The sequence below is a fragment of the Andrographis paniculata genome, unplaced genomic scaffold, assembly GCF_009805555.1.
Source record: "Andrographis paniculata isolate CXL003 unplaced genomic scaffold, ASM980555v1 Contig55END, whole genome shotgun sequence".
In the NCBI taxonomy this organism is placed as follows: domain Eukaryota; kingdom Viridiplantae; phylum Streptophyta; class Magnoliopsida; order Lamiales; family Acanthaceae; genus Andrographis; species Andrographis paniculata.
Genome location: NW_026137590.1, coordinates 4,888,610 through 4,905,474, shown reverse-complemented (window position 1 = coordinate 4,905,474; position 16,865 = coordinate 4,888,610). Strand labels below are relative to the sequence as shown.

General features: G+C 37.6%; 2 protein-coding genes across 10 annotated transcripts; both read right to left on the bottom strand.

Moving 5' to 3' along the window:
• Nucleotides 1–2,843: 2,843 nt before the first annotated feature.
• Nucleotides 2,844–11,593, bottom strand: LOC127256241 (uncharacterized). 9 transcript variants are annotated; one of them, XR_007839819.1, is made up of 13 exons: nucleotides 11,445–11,593; nucleotides 9,344–10,902; nucleotides 8,654–8,734; nucleotides 7,183–8,426; nucleotides 6,119–7,109; nucleotides 5,702–6,019; nucleotides 4,728–5,623; nucleotides 4,496–4,637; nucleotides 4,368–4,418; nucleotides 4,224–4,299; nucleotides 4,018–4,144; nucleotides 3,469–3,922; nucleotides 2,844–3,395 (listed from the first exon to the last, which is right to left on the bottom strand). XR_007839819.1 is itself a non-coding variant. In XM_051282143.1 (10 exons), the coding sequence occupies exons 7-10, from the start codon at nucleotides 4,021–4,023 to the stop codon at nucleotides 3,054–3,056; spliced, it is 726 nt and encodes a 241-aa protein (XP_051138100.1). In that variant the 5' UTR covers nucleotides 4,024–4,144; nucleotides 4,224–4,299; nucleotides 4,368–4,418; nucleotides 4,496–4,637; nucleotides 8,654–8,734; nucleotides 11,185–11,252; nucleotides 11,445–11,593; the 3' UTR covers nucleotides 2,873–3,053. The 9 variants fall into 9 exon arrangements, 7 of the variants coding, with proteins under 7 accessions (XP_051138100.1, XP_051138098.1, XP_051138099.1 ...); XR_007839820.1 differs by lacking the exons at nucleotides 4,728–5,623; nucleotides 5,702–6,019 and having other exon boundaries at nucleotides 2,848–3,395; nucleotides 6,979–7,109; XM_051282143.1 differs by lacking the exons at nucleotides 4,728–5,623; nucleotides 5,702–6,019; nucleotides 6,119–7,109; nucleotides 7,183–8,426; nucleotides 9,344–10,902 and adding an exon at nucleotides 11,185–11,252 and having other exon boundaries at nucleotides 2,873–3,395; nucleotides 3,469–3,549; nucleotides 3,626–3,922.
• An 836-nt stretch (nucleotides 11,594–12,429) lies between these two features.
• LOC127256254 (F-box protein At4g00755-like) lies at nucleotides 12,430–16,515 on the bottom strand. The gene is made up of 8 exons (XM_051282157.1): nucleotides 16,465–16,515; nucleotides 16,335–16,370; nucleotides 15,576–15,738; nucleotides 14,921–15,031; nucleotides 13,543–13,932; nucleotides 13,267–13,436; nucleotides 13,059–13,177; nucleotides 12,430–12,928 (listed from the first exon to the last, which is right to left on the bottom strand). The coding sequence occupies exons 1-8, from the start codon at nucleotides 16,513–16,515 to the stop codon at nucleotides 12,520–12,522; spliced, it is 1,449 nt and encodes a 482-aa protein (XP_051138114.1). The 3' UTR covers nucleotides 12,430–12,519.
• Between the last annotated feature and the right edge of the window lie 350 nt (nucleotides 16,516–16,865).

Here is a 16,865-nt window from a genome sequence, read left to right as displayed (position 1 = left end):
AAATGATCAAAAATCTGTTCTACTTTAGACACATTGAAGGTATACTGCACGCCTCCGACCTCCTTACCCCTTGTAGGTTTTAATGCCGAACAGGAGTAAGTTTTTCCTTTCAGCAATTCAGCCGCTAACACATCTTGTTCCTTGCCACAATCTTCGTCCGCTGAACTTTCATCACCCGCACAGCAAGTTATCCCTGCTTTTCCATCTTTCTTCCACCTACCTACAGCAGCATCCCGTCTCTCTCGAATGAGCTTTTCTGCTCTCATTGCGAGTGCACTTAAATGCGAAAAATCCTAAAAATCTTGAACTCCCAGCCGATCTCAAAGATCTGATCGCATATTATCCACTGCCATCACGGTTGCTTGTTGTTCGGGGATCTGCACTGTGCACCGTGTCTTAGCTTGTCAAAACCTCTCCAAAAATTGCGCCACAGGCTCATCATATCCCTATTTTACGGCTACCAGGTGGGATATTGTAGTCTCCACTGGTGGCACATAAAAACGGTCATGAAAAAGCCTTTCCAAATCTGACCAAGACTGCACAGTACCTGGTGCCAGCGATGTATACCACGAAAATGCAGTACCCGTCGGAGATAAAGAAAACAATTGTAAACTATACCAATCATTTCCTCCCAAATCTCCGTATTGAGCTGTAAATTTCCCGATATGTTCTATCGTTGATCTCTCATCTTCGCCTGAGAACAGTGGAAAACCCGGTGCTTTATTTCGAACTGGCAACGGCATCATCTCACTTACCCAAGCTGGGTAAGGCCTTTGATATACCGGTCACTCTTCGAATTTCATTCATAGGAAAGCTCTTCGGATACTTTCCACTTGAATATCCGTATCTATTAATGGTCGGGCCTCCTACTGATTAGGAATCAGCGGCTGCCCTCCTGGTCCCCAAGCTTGACCAGCCATTCCTCCCTAAGGGACAGCGGCATATGGAGCCTGCTGAGCCCACGGCGCTGGAGGTGTGTTCCAATTAGGCTGTCCTGCGACCTGCCCTGGTGGCGCTATCCCTGGATGGGTTCCATAAACAACGCTTCCTGCAACGTCTTGTCCTCCTGCCACTTGAGGGCCATATCCTCCACTGAGTTGCCCTCCTTGCGGGTGTTGCAGAATCGTTACATTGCCGAACTGCAATCCTGCTCCACTCGTTGGTCCCCTAGGCGATCCAGTGCTTCCCCGAACCAAATTGGAACCGACGTTTCTTGTAAGAGATGGAATCCCCCCAGCAGATGGAGTTATTCCTTTCGGACCTCCATACGTGTTTCCTGGAATTCCAGAATTCTGGATTCCACTGGCCGCTGCTTGACGTTCATCTTCGCGAATCTGAAACGCTTCATTCCTTACAGTTGGCCGGATCACATTAGCCAATTGCCTAGAAATTTCGTACGCGATATCTCCGATTCCGGCCTGAATACACTAATTCATTTCCCTGCGTACCATGGTCACCATCCTTTCGGTCGATGACGATTCCTCCTCTCTCTTCAGCCCTGGAGTGCGGCTTCCACTGGGATGAACCGGCGTTCTAGTCCCAGGAAATCTTGCGCCGATATTCAGGCCTGAGCCTTGATTCTGATTGTCCATGGTGATCACTTTACCGCTACAAAGTTGCATACACGAACACGAACCCGACTTGGTCCCACTAGGCGTGCCAATTGTTGGATCCTGCGATTCGGAATTCCAAAATAGCTCGTCGATTTCATCGGTGTGGGTTCCGAAAGTACTCTAGAGAGCCAATCCATCGTCTGGCAATGCGAATTTCACACGATTACTGAAGTAAACTATGATTAACTACGGAAAGCGAGTAAATAAATTGTAGAAAACATATAATCGGAATTAAATTGCATAAACAAAAATAAAACAAGGAAGAAAAATATGAAAAGATGCGATTTGTTCTGTTGTGCGTGTGTGTGTTGTGTTTCTTTTTTCTACTTGTAATCCTAAGCTAGAATAACCACTTCTCCCACTAACATAGGTGGTTACAAATTATTCCCACTTCTTTCTATCTCTCTTAACCACTAAGTAACCTCTTTCCATCAGTTCCCAGCGGCTTCCATTGCCTCTGGACCGAGTTCCATTCGTCTTGAGCATCTTCCATCATTCCTGGACCAAGTTCTATTCACTCTGAATTTTTTCCATTGCCTCCAGATCAGACCTGCAGCTTACCCTAATTCGTTTCCATCATACTCATAGCCGGTCTACGGGGATATGTTCCCGACAGCCTTGAGTTACATGGAACCCTCATTCTTCTTCCTTCCGTTTTGACCCTTAGGACCTCTAGGTACCATGATCTGCCATTGACATTATGAGGTTGGCGATTCAGGGTTGATGAAGCTTGTCGTCCGAAGGTCTATGGAAGTCACATCTTCTTGCTCCATGGAAGCTCCGCAGCCTAATGGAAGTCGCTATCTTCGACATTTAAGTCATTTTGGACTTGGGGTCCAACAATAACGTTACATCATTTTGGACTTGGGGTCAAAATTTGCGAGGAAGTTCATTCCTTCGCAAATATCCATCGCAAGTTGATTCAAAATTTGCGAGGAAATTCATTCTTTCGCAAATATCCATCGCAAATTGATTCAAAATTTGCAAGGGAATTCATTCATTCTCAAATATCCATCGCAAATCATTTTACAAATTATCATCACTAGTTCATTTCAAATTTCTATACTTCCAAAATAATTACAATCTAACAATATATTTATTTTAAATTCGTACACTTGTCTCAAACAAGTACAAAATAACATTATAAGAAATCATTTTAACCATCCAAATAGTAAGCACCATGTAAACAAAATAAACTTCATCTTCAATGCCATATGATAACATAAAATAAAGTAAACATTCCATCAATTCAGAAAATACCAAAAAGTAAACGAAATATGGAGGAAACATTCCATCAATTCAGAAAATACCAAAAGTAAACGAAACATGAAGCAAAAATTCCATCAATTCAGAATATACCAAAAGTAAACGAAATATGAAGCAAACATTCCATCAATTCAGAAAACACCAAAAGTAAACGAAATATAAAGCAAACATACATCACACGATCGGGGGAGCACCGGTATCGCCCTCCGGGTTACGACGGTCTAAGTGAGCCTGAATCTTCCGTAACTGTTCCATGATGGTCATATTTTGTTCCTTCATAATCTGCTGCTCGTGTTCTATTCTCATTATGCATTCCATATCTGTAGGTTCAACTGTAGGGGTGCGGCCGTCACTGTTAAATGATGATTGTTCAGTAGGAACCGTTGATGCCAATGATCCCAACCCAAATATACGTTTTTTCTTATCAAGGGGGACTAAGCTTAGAAACGCCTCGTCCTTGCTATAGTCATTGTCCCCAAGTTGGGACATCCTCTCTTCAATATGTTTCATTCTATCCTAAAAATACAAATATATTCATGAATTATATGCAATACTTTAAATAGTGCTTTAAAACATATGATTTTCATACCGCTACTCGGGTAGCCTTCATGTTGCACGATGATTTTTTATCGTGCTTCCTCGTGTGAGCCCACTCATACGTTCCCCATTTCTCAAGATTATGCATTGCATATCGAATATCAAACAAAAAGAATACACAATTATATATAAGTAAAATTACTACTAACCAACTTTTTTGCCGTCTCCATGAACGAGCGTGATCCCCCGGTATACGTCGACTCTGGATTATTTGCTAAATTGCCCCGACGTCTATTAGTCTTGGCAGTCTTTGACCTTTTTTGTGCATCATTGGAGCTCCAAGCCCTTTTCCATGCACCGAGCACCGCAGTGGGAATAATCTTGTGTGCGGTTTTATCCCGCCCACCTCGAATATCACTCATCCACTTGTTATAGGCCTCTTGTGCCCTAGTATTAAGTTTCTTTAAGACTTTTTCCTCATAAGCCGGATCCCACATGATGTACTTCTGCATTGATTAGAATACACAATACAAAAATGTTAGAAGAAATGGAAGTGAATCTAAATTAGTATGTTATGAATTCACATAATTAGTTGGCATACCTTCATCTAAGTCGTATACCACCGGCGTGTATCATCTGGTACGGAGAGCCCCTTGCTTCCTTCCTTCACTAATTTTGATTTGAAAACATCTCGGAACTTAATCGAAACATCACGTGGCCAGAAGATGCTGTAAGTTTTATACATTTTAAATTTATACTACAATACCAAGTTGAATGCTAGCAAAAAGATCTTAGACAAAAACATACCTCCCACCCGACTCGACTCTCACTTCGACACGTGGGTCGTCTCCAACAACAATATCTGCTTGAGAATCTCCAACATCTGTTCGAATAAGAGCTTCATGTAATCTAAAAAGAATTAACTATAGCATTCTCATAAAATTTACTTACGTGATGTGGTAGCATGTGTATTCTCGGCCGGTGTAGCATCTGCAGACGTACCTGCATAATGAATAGTTATGAATTTTATTTATATTTGCACAACTTTAAAGATATTGAAATTGTTATATCTTTCTTACCTGACCCTTCTCCTACTTGGGTCTCAGAAAAACTCGGCTCATGTTGCTCCTCTTACGTTTCCGCTTGCTACAACAACATTTGTGACCTTGCCAGACGGCGGATGTTCTGGCTTCGTTGTTGTTCATTGGATCCCTGCGACATCTACAATTGAAAGTACATTATCAAAAATCTTAAATATAGTTCGGAATTATGAGAATATATAAATAAGATTAATTCTTATAAAGTTTTAACCTAGTCATAAGGCACATCATCATCCGAACTCAAGGAGTAAAATTGATTGTCATCAGAACTAGATGTCTCAAGAAAGATTTCTTCCTCTGTATCAGAGTCATCAGACATTTGCAAGGGTATACCAACTCCGCCACTTGTTGATACCAAATTTATAGATTCCCCGATTCTAACAGATTCAATCATGCATGCTTCAACAACTGGATCTTGGTACGTCTCAGTTTCTGGTTGAGTGAGCACTTCTCCGTCTACCAATTCCATCCAACCTCGAGGTTTCACCCGACAAACAACCAACCAATCATCTTTGTCCTTTCTCAAACTTGGGAATGAAATATAGCTGACCTGCGTAGCTTGCAGACCAAGTATAAAAGGTTCATAAGTACATAATTTTTTCCGTTTGTTTACCTCAACCAAGTTGTAATTTTCATGCTTCTTTGTTCCGACACCACTACTTGGATCGAACCAATCACAACGAAAGAAGATGCATCGTTTTATGGGTAGAGCATAAAACTCAACCTCCATAATTTCTTGAATATTTCCATAATACTCTAACCCTCCAGCATCTATGCAAACCCCGCAGTTATAAGTTAACCTGTTTGATCCATGTGTCTCCGTGTGGAAACGGTAACCGTTGATAAAACAAATTGGATATGTGGTAACCTCCACCAACGGGCCGTGCACAATATCTTGAAAAATTTTATCCAAAGCATGTTGGTTCTCCGCCTAACATAGAGAAGTAGATAATTATACCATATTACTAGATCAGTAAAGTAGTTGTATGTCAACACCAAATACATACATATTCGTAGAACCATGTTATAAAGTTCTTTTGAAGCTGCGAAGCAGCCTTGACCTCTGAAATACGTGGATTCGATTGCCTCAATTCATTGTCAAAGATCCTACAGTAAAAACATCAAATTTCACTAATACATAATAACATAGACAAAAATTGTAATCAGGAAACCCAAAAAGCTTACAATATGAACGGATCTATTTCGGGGACATTTAGGAGAAAGTATGTCTGAATTGCATTCCGTTCTCTAGGAGTTATAAACCATTTCTTGGGTTTGCCTTGCAATCGGGCTGGATGGTTGAACACAGGCAATGTATCACTATTTCCATAAATAGGCGCACCACCGTCATCTTGTCTAGGAACATTCCTCGCACGCGTATAGACGTGTTTTTCAAAATAGTGCGAGCAAAAGAAGCTAGCCTCCCTTACGAGATATGCATTTACAATTGACCCTTCAACATGGGCCTTATTTTTAACCATCCTTTTGAGACGATTCAAAAACCTATGAAAAGAAAACAACATTGTCGTGTAGGTTATGCAAACAGGTTTAAGTATACGCTAAAGGTGACATGAAAGAACATTTCAGATTGATTCTATGTACCTCTCGAAAGGATACATCCAACGAAATTGAATAGGCCCAGCAATTTTCATCTCGTGTGGTCGATGAACGGGAAGATTTTCCATACTATTAAAGAAACCTGGAACAAATATTGTCTCCAATTTGCAAAGGATCACGGGTATTTCAGACTCTTAACATCTCCATATCACTAACAGCAACAACTTTTGACGTAAGCCGACGAAAGAAGTTGCTTAACTCGGTTAGTGGCTCCCAAATCTTCTTAGGCAAGAGCTCTCGAAACCCAATTGGAATGAGCCTTTGCATGAAGACATGACAATCGTGGCTATTCATTCCAAACAACCGATATTTCGTCATGTCCACACATCGGCCGAGGTTGGACATGTATCCATCAGGCATCTTCAACTTTTCAACCCACGTAAGGAATTCTTTCCTACGAGGTTTATCCAATGTATACGCAGCTGGAGGGTAGTATTGACGGACAATGTCATATTCGAGTTCTTTGCTATCAAAAAGTTCTGTCATGTCCGCCCGTGCCTTTGCATTATCCTTTGTCTTACCCTTCACATCCATTACCGTGTTGAATATATTCTCGAATACATTTTTCTCAATATGCATAACATCCAGATTATGTCGTACCAATAAATCCTTCCAATAAGGTAAGTCCCAGAAAATACTTCTTTTCTGCCATCCACACACACGGGCAAGCCTTTGATTCACATCAGTAGCATCTAACTCTGTTACTTTCAGAAACCCATAACCATCTATCTCTTGGAGTTGTTCTGCTCCCGTTTTGATAGGTGGCGGGGGATTGAAGTCGGTAATTCTTTTTTTAAATTTCTATCGATCAAAACGGTACGGGTGATTCTGGGGAAGAAACTTACGATGAGCATCAAACCACGACTGTTTGCAACCATTTAATAGAGTGAAAGCCATTGTTGTTCCTGACATATTGGGCAAGCAGTCTTTCCAGAGGTCCCCCACCCAGACATCATCGAATAGGCAGGTAGATCACCTAGAAAAATTAGTTTTATTATTAATATAAAATTTGAGGACAATTACTTATAGAGAAATGTGCATATTTTTACCTATAGTCCATAATAGTGCAACTTTCATGATTAAATTGTCCACGAGATGCATCAAATGTTTCAACTCCAGTGCACCATAGAATGTTCAGCTCCTCGATAAGTGGCTGCAAATATACATCAATCTTTTGTTTTGGATTTGCACCACCCGGTACTACGACAGAAAGAAACAAATATTCATCTTTCAGGCACATATTTGGGGGAAGGTTGTACGGTGTCACAACTATGGGCCAACAAGAATATTGTCTTCCTAATTGTCCAAATGGTTGGAATCCATCGGTGCAAAGACCCAAACGTACATTCCCTGCCTCCATTCCGAAAGAGGGAAATAGTGCATCGAGATGCTTCCAAGCATTCGTATCACTCGGGTGCCACAACACATCTCCACTTTCATGACGATGACCCGCATGCCACCGCATATACGAAGCCGTCCTTGTAGATACAAATAGACGTTTCAACCTTGGTGTGATGGGCAAGTAAAACATGTACTGTATCGGCCTCCATCACCCATTTTTTACTTTATAATGTGGTTTTTCAAAAAACTTACAACACTCTAAGCACTCATCTTCTTTCCAGAATAACATACATCCCAACTGACAACAGTCAATCTTTTGTGCCGGCAATCCCAAACCCTCAATCAATTTTTTTGTTTCATAAAAATTCTTCACGAAACAATTGTCCTCTGGCATGATATCGTGCATTAGCTGGCACTGTGCATCATACCATCGCACAGACAAGTTAAAATCTGCTTTGATAGTTAGCATCCTCGCCACAGTGGATAATAAAGTTGCCTTTGTGCAACCCTCCCATAACTCCTTGTCAGCCGCACTGAGAAGGTCATATAATTTCTTATCATTTGGGTTCGGTTCTTCAGCTTCCACAACACGTGCCTCAAAATCGGGACCTCCAGCGTCCATCACCATTTGGGTGTAATCACCCATTGCAGGTTCAACAAAACTTTCTGGTACTTGTCTGTTTGATTGATTAGAGCTACCACTCCCGTCATGCTCCTCACCATGACATGTCCATCTTTCATAAAAACGAACGACTCCTCTTGAGTACAAGTGGTATTTCACATCATCGAAAGGAAGAAATCTGATATTCTTGCAACGATCCTATACACCTCTGGACTGGTCATACAGTACTTAAGAAATTGTCTACCCCAACAATAAAATCCCTATTCAGAATACCATTTTGCATTCTATTGTACATCCAAGACCGCGTAGTACTCATGTTGCATTTATATTCTGCAGAAAATACAAATTTCTGAAAATGATTTTCAAAATATTGATAAACAAGAATGGATATATAAAGAAAAAATTAAGCTCATAATAAAGAATAATTACTTATATTAAAAACATGCACAATTTTTCTCTTTGATAGATCAATCATAATTTATTCATAATGTATTCATTGTTATCAGAGAATAAGAAACAAACAACTAGAAAATATAATACAGATTCAAGGAAAATACCTTTGGGACTGCAGTTGCGAGATTTTCTGTTTGCTTACAATAAACTCAATGAACCAATTGCAATCGTGTCTTTGACTCCACCTATAAGCAAAATAAAAAAAATATATCAGCTCAAACTCATGAGTCATCCATGGCTTCTATGTTTTATGCAATGTACTAGTTAATTAACAAGCCCAAATAAATACATAAATGAATAAATACATAAATGAATAAATGACAAATCCGCCACAGGCCTGTTGTTATAATAAAGATTCAGCACTTTCACTGATTTTGATTTTCGAGCATCATGCACATGGTCACACTCTGAATGGTGTAGCTACCAGTGCATTTCACAATGATCCGATTATCAGTGAACTTTGTTTCAGATTTCAGACTTTCAAGCTTCATGCGATTGTAAGGAACCTCAGATGAGCTGCAGGCAACACAGGGCTCAATCTCGAGATAGTAACCATCAAATTCCACCAAACCACTCAAGGTGTTGTAAATACGTGAGTTAGGATGATTAGCCAGAAGTTCGTTTTGTGTGTGGAGTGTCTCAAAAATGGATTTAATCACATCAGAAGTCAAACACTTGTCTGTGATTTCAATGTTCTGCTGCTTTAAGCTGCTATCTTGCGATTTTCCAAGCAAGCATGTGATAAGCTCTGTATACTCAATGACATTCTATCCATATAATGGTAAATGTCTAACCTTCTGCAGGAGCACAGATAACAGTGTCTCCTTGAATGGCTGTTTGCCATGGTGCCAAGCACCAAGTACGACACACTTGGCTTCCGCACGCACAATGCTTGAATTCCATTCTAACAAAAATGTGTCAATAAATTGCTTCAGAAAATCGTCACCACGGTCAGTGAAGACATGCAACACCTGTTCCATATCCATGTAAGATTTCTCTTTAGTAGATTCACTTCCTTCTTCACCTTTCTTCTTTTTCTTAGACTCAACAGATTGAAGCCCCAACTTATTTGAACTTATAGCTCCATCTCCTCCACTTTCAACCTTCTGTGAAGTGTGATTGGCATCCTTTCTTGTGTAGAAGGCCAAATTTAAAAGTTTCAGTGTTTGAACAACACATTCTTCTCCGAAGGTGAAAAGTCCATTTATGAGGAAAGGCAAGACATCACTGTGCCTCAAGCAATATTTCTGCCAGTTTCTAGGTCTTGCAGCAAAAACTTCAGCAATGGTGGAGAGACACTTGACTATTTTCACACTCCTTTCATAAGAGATGGAAGATTGAAATCCACCAGACTTATTGATGTGCTTGTAGAGCTTCTTAATTTCACTTGAGAACTGCCAAGAGTCCCTCACACTGTAGTAATGTGTCTTACTCCCACATATATGCAGAAACAGCCTCCTAGCATATCTCCGGACAAACGTCGTATTTGAATTGTTGATGTAGCTGCAGAGAACATCCTGATATCCATCGAGTTTCAAATCTTTTCCAGAAGAAGTCTTGTAAGTCTTATCTTTTTCCCCCCCTTTATCATGCTTTTCAGGGCGAATTAAACAGTATACCAAACGAAATGTGTTCTCCAACAACAGTCTGTGATAGTCGGCAAAGAGATCTCAACGGTGCAATTTTGAGTATGAATCTGAGAAAAATGGTGAAAAGTTACCAGCAGGGAGCTCTCTCCTAACGGTTAACAATGCACCACAGCCAAAACCATGGGTCAATCCATGAGTATCAGCAGTAACAGGAGTCTTGAAGATATGCACAAGCTGCTGCAGGATATCCATGAGATAATTAACAAATACTTGCTGCATAAGATAGCCACATGCTCTATGAAGACAAGAGGTAAAGTCACCCTTTTCTTGGCCATCCGACATAGATGAATTGGATAATGACATGGAAGAGTGCGTCTGGATTGTCATTTTCTCTGATGTATCTGTTGTCCCACAAGATTTTGATGCACTAACATCACTGGCCGGTTGGTTCCAGTTACGAAGCATAATGGTGAAAAACATGAAGATAAGAATAGAAACTTCCCCAAAAGATGAGCAGGTGCGGGCTACAAACGGTTGGTTAATTTTCATCTCATCAAGAAACCACTTAATCAGCTTCTCCAAATTTAAGCTCTCAGCTTCTACACTATCAACAAAGGGACCCCCAACAGCTGATGACAATCTATGGAAGAGCTGCATCACTGGAATAGCCTGCACTCCAGTGGTGGTCTCCATCCAGCCTTTTAGTTGTTCAAGTAGCTCAGAAAGAAGTAACTAGTTCACAGTTCTTTATTATAACAACAGGCCTGTCGCAGATTTGTCATTTATTCATTAGTTGCATCAATCTCTGGGATAATTCACTGCCGAATTGATGTGGTTTGATACAAATGCACATATACGGATGAACTAGTTGAATAATCATTTTATTTAAAAGCATAAACAAGGCCAACATTTAATTTTGTTGTGCCAGCATCATGAATACAACATATCGTAAGTAAGCAAAAGAACACAACATTATTATCACTGATGCGGATTGAAAAATCTGTCAATGTTAAACAAGTAGAGCAGATGAAGAAGCTATAACCTACAGCTATAATGCTCCCTGAATCAACCTCGTACATGAAAGCCCCATTTCGGTACGTAACAAGCCCCATTTCTGTACCCAAAGCAATTCAATGTCCAAATTTATTCCTGAGTTTAATCTAGCATGAACTTCAGCTAAATTTACATAATCATCCAAGTTCATATAGCAATTATACAAAATTCTAATGGAAAAGGCAATTTGAAGCTCATATATATATATATATATCAGAATAAGAACTCCAAAAACTGATCATATATAAATTACCATAGGATTTAGAGCTCATCTTCGAGTACTCTGATGTGTAGGGTTAATTCGAAGCTCTGGACATCTTAGGAACACATAACAAAACCAATAATTGCAAATCAGAACTCTAACTCTTCGTAATAGATGGATTGGAGAAAATGAAAACAAAAAAAAAAAAAAAAAAAAGAAGAAGAAGAAGACGACGATGGATTGGAGAAAATGAAAACAAAAACAAAAACAAAGAGGAGAAGAAGAAGACGACGAAGAGTGGCGGCTAGGTTAGAAGTTTGATATCAATAATTTTAATAATATTTTTGTAATTAAAATTATTTTATATTATTATTTGTTTTTTATATTAAAAAAAAATGATAATACTAATATAATAAAATAAGTATTTTATTTCTTATATAAAAATATGTTTATTTTTTTATTTAAAAATATTTGTATTTTTAATAAAAAATTATATTATATTTTATAAATTTTCATAATAATTATTTTGTTATTAATTTAATAAAATCTAAAATTTATTAAGATTTTTTTTTTTTTTTACTTTTCATCCTTTTTAAAAATAATTTAAAAAATATTATTTATTAATAAAAATACTAATTTGTAATTTTGTGAGAGAATATAAATTTTTAGCAAAATTCTTTGCTAATAGCAAGGAATCTTTAAATTCCTCGTTAATTACGAATTAATTAATTCCCTTACAAAATTTCTTCGTAAAAACAAAATTCATTGGTATTTGCGAGGGATATAAAATTCCTTAAAAAGATCCTTCGCTAATGTATTTTTTTTTTGTAGTGTATATATAACTAGATATTATTTTGAATATTTGTTGCCGAGAATTTCCATCAAATTTATTATTGCATAATATTTATTGTGAAATTTGTAGATTTTTTTGAAAGTCATAAAATAATAAACAATTTTAATATGTACTTAAATTGAATAATAATAAATTCAAAATTTTATATTCCCATGATTACATTTTCTTTTATTACTGCAAATTTTTTATTACTTCATTTTAAAATAAAATTTATATAAAAACCAATAAAGTGAGACCAATTAAATGATACATAATTAGTATGTATTACTCAAATTAAATACAATATGATATATTAAAATGCATAAGCAAATGATGCCATCCATATTTAGGACTATTGTATGCTTTGAAGTCTGGCACTCCTGGGCTCGAGGCCTCTGCGTCTTCCCTACCATTTCGGCCTTCATTCGGTCTATAGCCCAGGAGATTATTGGCGTATCTTCGGGCTGGAGCCAAGGCTATATTTCGGTCCAAGTTTAAAAAAGGAAAAAGAAGGTTAAACATAAATTCCACAGTTTGCGCTACGGCCATTTGGCTGAGGACAGCCGTGGAGGGAAGGGGAATCTGCCTCAAAACATCAATAACTGCTGAAGGTTGGTGCCTAAGTAGTAGTCTGCCCCTTTCAACTGTCTTTATGTCGAAGGCCGGTTCGAGGGACTGCCCGCGGATGCTCACCCGATGCAGGCTGCAGCAATTAACCAATATATATATAGTGGTAAGTGATGGCCAAGTTTTTGGATTGAATAAGATTGATCCCTATTGTTCGCTGTGCACATTTACATGCAGTATTGCAAAGGTAAAGGTTGTTTAAGTACCAATGATAGTATAAGTTATTCCTTGGGTCTCTTAGCACCATCCCCAAGAGTTCGATCTTCCGAATCCCTCCAACACATAGAACTGGTTCAGGCAGTGTAAATGTTTGCTTGAGGATACTCTGGCCATATGCAATTCATATCAGAGCAAATATAAGTTACTATTTTCAACCAAAATTCTTTTGGAATTAGGACGACTGCTAGTGCTAACCTGTTTCATGGGGAATTGAGGCGATGTATAACCCCAGACGAAGTGGTCATCCTTTATATCCCCCGGAAAGTTAATGTCCTGGTGTGTTTGATATCTTGGCAACGTACTATGCCCCATGCTGAATTGGGCTGACATAGCGGAGAATATATATTGTCTATTACCATAATGCCCTGAAAGGGAATGCAAATAAGATAGAAGAACTCAGGATTCCCAATATAAAATAGGATGAACACAAACGTGTCGAGGCAATGGAAAAGTATACTATAGAATTTATACCACGAGAAGGTTGGATTTGAATCTCTGATACAATGCAAACTCCGCCATTGAGTTTGAGAAGTATGGTCTCAGACACATTAGCGTCGCTGTGCCTTTTGCTCGACCAATACATTTTATTTGGAAGGAGTGCATGAATGATGCTCTTTCCTATATAATGGCTTGTAGAAGAAGCTCCGATGATAAACCCAATGCAATCCTTTGGATTAATCATACTTGCTTTTGACAGAATAGCAAGGAGGCTTGAGTACAGTTTCTGTTCCTTCCAAAGATCATTGAATCTTGGAAGATGGTGCTTCTTCCTCTGGTTCATAATTGCGTCGCAGTAGCTTGTATTCTTGAGCATTGGAGCTCTCCTTAGACAAGCTGTTTTTGCAATGCCATTTTGGACAACTGCAAAAACAAAACACAATGTGTGTAAAAATGGATAAAAGTAATTTCCCTAACTAAACATAATGATAAGCTGTGTATAATAGTGTTTACACATTTCATTATGCTTGAATATAATAATAATAAAAATAAAAATTCAGCAATAGACTTGAAAGGAAAGATATGAATAAAGAATGAAAAAAAAAAAAAATTAGTATATATGTATTTAACTTGCATATGAAAATAGATTAGTCAACAAAGTCACCGTATTATTGGTTGTGAAGCTTTTAAATATTAGAAATGTTATTATATTGTCTATGAAACTAGTAAAGTGCCTATAGGCCATAGATTTCGGACATATCAAAACAATAGTAATTTTGATTGTGTTATATATGATATTCGAATATTTAGATTAGAATACATCAAATAATAATATATTACCAAACATATGTAATATTTTAAAGGTTAAGTTGGTCGTTACTCCACCCTACATGATAATTACATAAATGCAACATTGAGTAGGTGTTGATATAAAAAAAATTCTAAAGGTTAAGTTGGTCGTTACTCCACCCTACATGATAATTACATAAATGCAACATTGAGTAGGTGTTGATATAAAAAAAAATTCTAAAGGTTAAGTTGGTCGTTACTCCACCCTACATGATAATTACATAAATGCAACATTGAGTAGGTGTTGATATAAAAAAAATTCTAAAGGTTAAGTTGGTCGTTACTCCACCCTACATGATAATTACATAAATGCAACATTGAGTAGGTGTTGATATAAAAAAAATTCTAAAGGTTAAGTTGGTCGTTACTCCACCCTACATGATAATTACATAAATGCAACCTGTCAAATTTAAGTGCTTACTTGTTGAAATCAATAAAAAAAATCTTGATCCCCGGCTACTAGACAAGAAGATCGTATGTAACATATAATGATCAAATGTGTTTGTTGAGTCTACTTGATAGAAACTTAATAACAATGAATGTGTGCATTTACATAACTCACCAAAATGGTACCAGATACGACTAACGGCTGACATTCGGATCATGTCAACGGGATCAATTAATAGCATAAGGATTCTAATAATGATCTCCACTGGTAGATAATCGAGAAAGTCTGTCATAATATTATATTCACCGTAAAACTAGTCAACGTCAAAATCTTGTAAGATAGATTTAAATGACTATTGGATAATTTGAAACTAAAAATTCTAAGAAAGCAGTAACATGACAGAATGACATAAAACTAAAAGAGATAAGAAAACATTGACAAAGCTATAAGTGTACATAGATGTTAGATATTTAAAAGAACGGCCAAATTTTATACCACAAGCGACTTGTTTTGAGGAAATAATATGAAGTAGAGGAGAAAAAGTTTTCTTTTAAAAAAATAAAATACAAAGATGTTATCTGCAGAAATTCTAGTTTTAGTTTGTGGAATCTAGAAATCAAAGAAACGGACATAGGTCTGTAGTACTAGGTAGATTAATCAAATCAAAGAAGAACCAAAGGCAACCAAAAATCTACAAAAAATTAAGCTAAAGATGAAAGATGTTAATCATTTGTTCTGATTCAGAGAAATGGAGATGAAGCTCCATAAAAGTGCCACGATAACAACTTGGAAGGTAGAGAGACACAAAAAAAAACATATATATACATACCTCTACCTGCAAGAGAAGAAGTGGGAGAGAGAGAGTTCCGACCGTCGAACGAGAAAAGCAATTTGGATATTTGGATGTTGATCTTTGCTTTGTAGCTTAATTTCTTGCAGATTTTTGGTCGCCCTTGGTTCTTCTTGTTTGATTTGATTAGTCTTAGCAAGCTCTACAAACCTGTATCCATTTCTTTGAGTTTTAGATTTTCACAAACTAAAACTAGGGTTTCACTGGATGAATTCCGTTTTTGTTAAATTTTAATTTTTTGAAAGAAAACTCTTCCTCTTGTACTTCATGTTATTTTGTCTTTCTTTTCAAAGTTCCTTGATTTTTATTTTGACTGTAGCATACAAAGAAGTAAAGATAATAAATATCCGTAATTTCCACGAACAAAGTCCTTTGTGGTATGAAATTTGGGTATTCATTTCTATAACATCTATTTACACCTATAGGCCCCAGATTTTGACATGTTGTATTTATGTAGTTATCATATAGTGTGAAGTTATGACCGACTTAATCTTTACATATAACCATTTGACGTGCTCTACTGTAAATATCAATTTTTACATGATCATTAATTCTTCACATGAATGTTACATGACTAAAAATCTAATTAGAAAATACTTTAAAAAATAGCAAAGCATGATTGCCATGAAAACTAATATATTCATGCACACTGAAATTTGTAAACACTATGACACACAAAAATAGCAAAAACAAAAACGAGAAACACCTGGAGAAGATTCCGCATCCAATATCAGTTACCTCTCTTACTTGCATTCGACTTTGGCTTCCTACTGTCTGCAAATCAAGACAAACTTGATCCAAAAAACCAAACAAAAATGCAAATTTCATCGACAAGAGCCATCAAACGTAGGTAAAATCGAAGAGGAACCTGAACTTGAACCCAAGCATCCTTCCTAAGCAGGCGAAACCAGCAAGCCATTTCTTAACCCTTACCTTCCTCTCCAAACACTTTTTTCACCCCCAAAAACTTTGATCTCCATATCATACCCCCACCAAATTTATTGATTACGACCCAATTTTGTTTTTGGTCATGTTTTGGAACCAGGACCTGTCCTCTAGGGATCATCGGAGGAATCGAACAGACATTTATGCTTCACTATTTGGGCCTGAAGTGACGGTCCCTGAACTAGAGGATCACTCCAGTGGGGGCATTCCCGACACTCCCTCCAGTACAGTGGCCCCCGTAGAGAAGGGGAAAAAAGTGGCTCATTTGAATGGGATTTGCGGGATTCTATCTGTGGAGGGAATGCCGATGTTGCCATTCGGGTA

Excerpts from the sequence above, each read along its gene's own strand:
- LOC127256241 (XM_051282140.1), bottom strand. The coding sequence starts at position 6,201 with ATGGAAAATCTTCCCGTTCATCGACCACACGAGATGAAAATTGCTGGG. Across the intron at positions 6,020-6,118 it reads TGGATGTATCCTTTCGAGAG|GTTTTTGAATCGTCTCAAAA; the intron begins GTACATAGAATC and ends TTCTTTTCATAG. Across the intron at positions 5,624-5,701 it reads GAAATAGATCCGTTCATATT|GATCTTTGACAATGAATTGA; the intron begins GTAAGCTTTTTG and ends TTTTTACTGTAG.
- LOC127256254 (XM_051282157.1), bottom strand. The coding sequence starts at position 16,515 with ATGGCTTGCTGGTTTCGCCTGCTTAGGAAGGATGCTTGGGTTCAAGTT. Across the intron at positions 16,371-16,464 it reads ATGCTTGGGTTCAAGTTCAG|ACAGTAGGAAGCCAAAGTCG; the intron begins GTTCCTCTTCGA and ends CTTGATTTGCAG. Across the intron at positions 12,929-13,058 it reads AATAACTTATACTATCATTG|CCTGCATCGGGTGAGCATCC; the intron begins GTACTTAAACAA and ends TAATTGCTGCAG.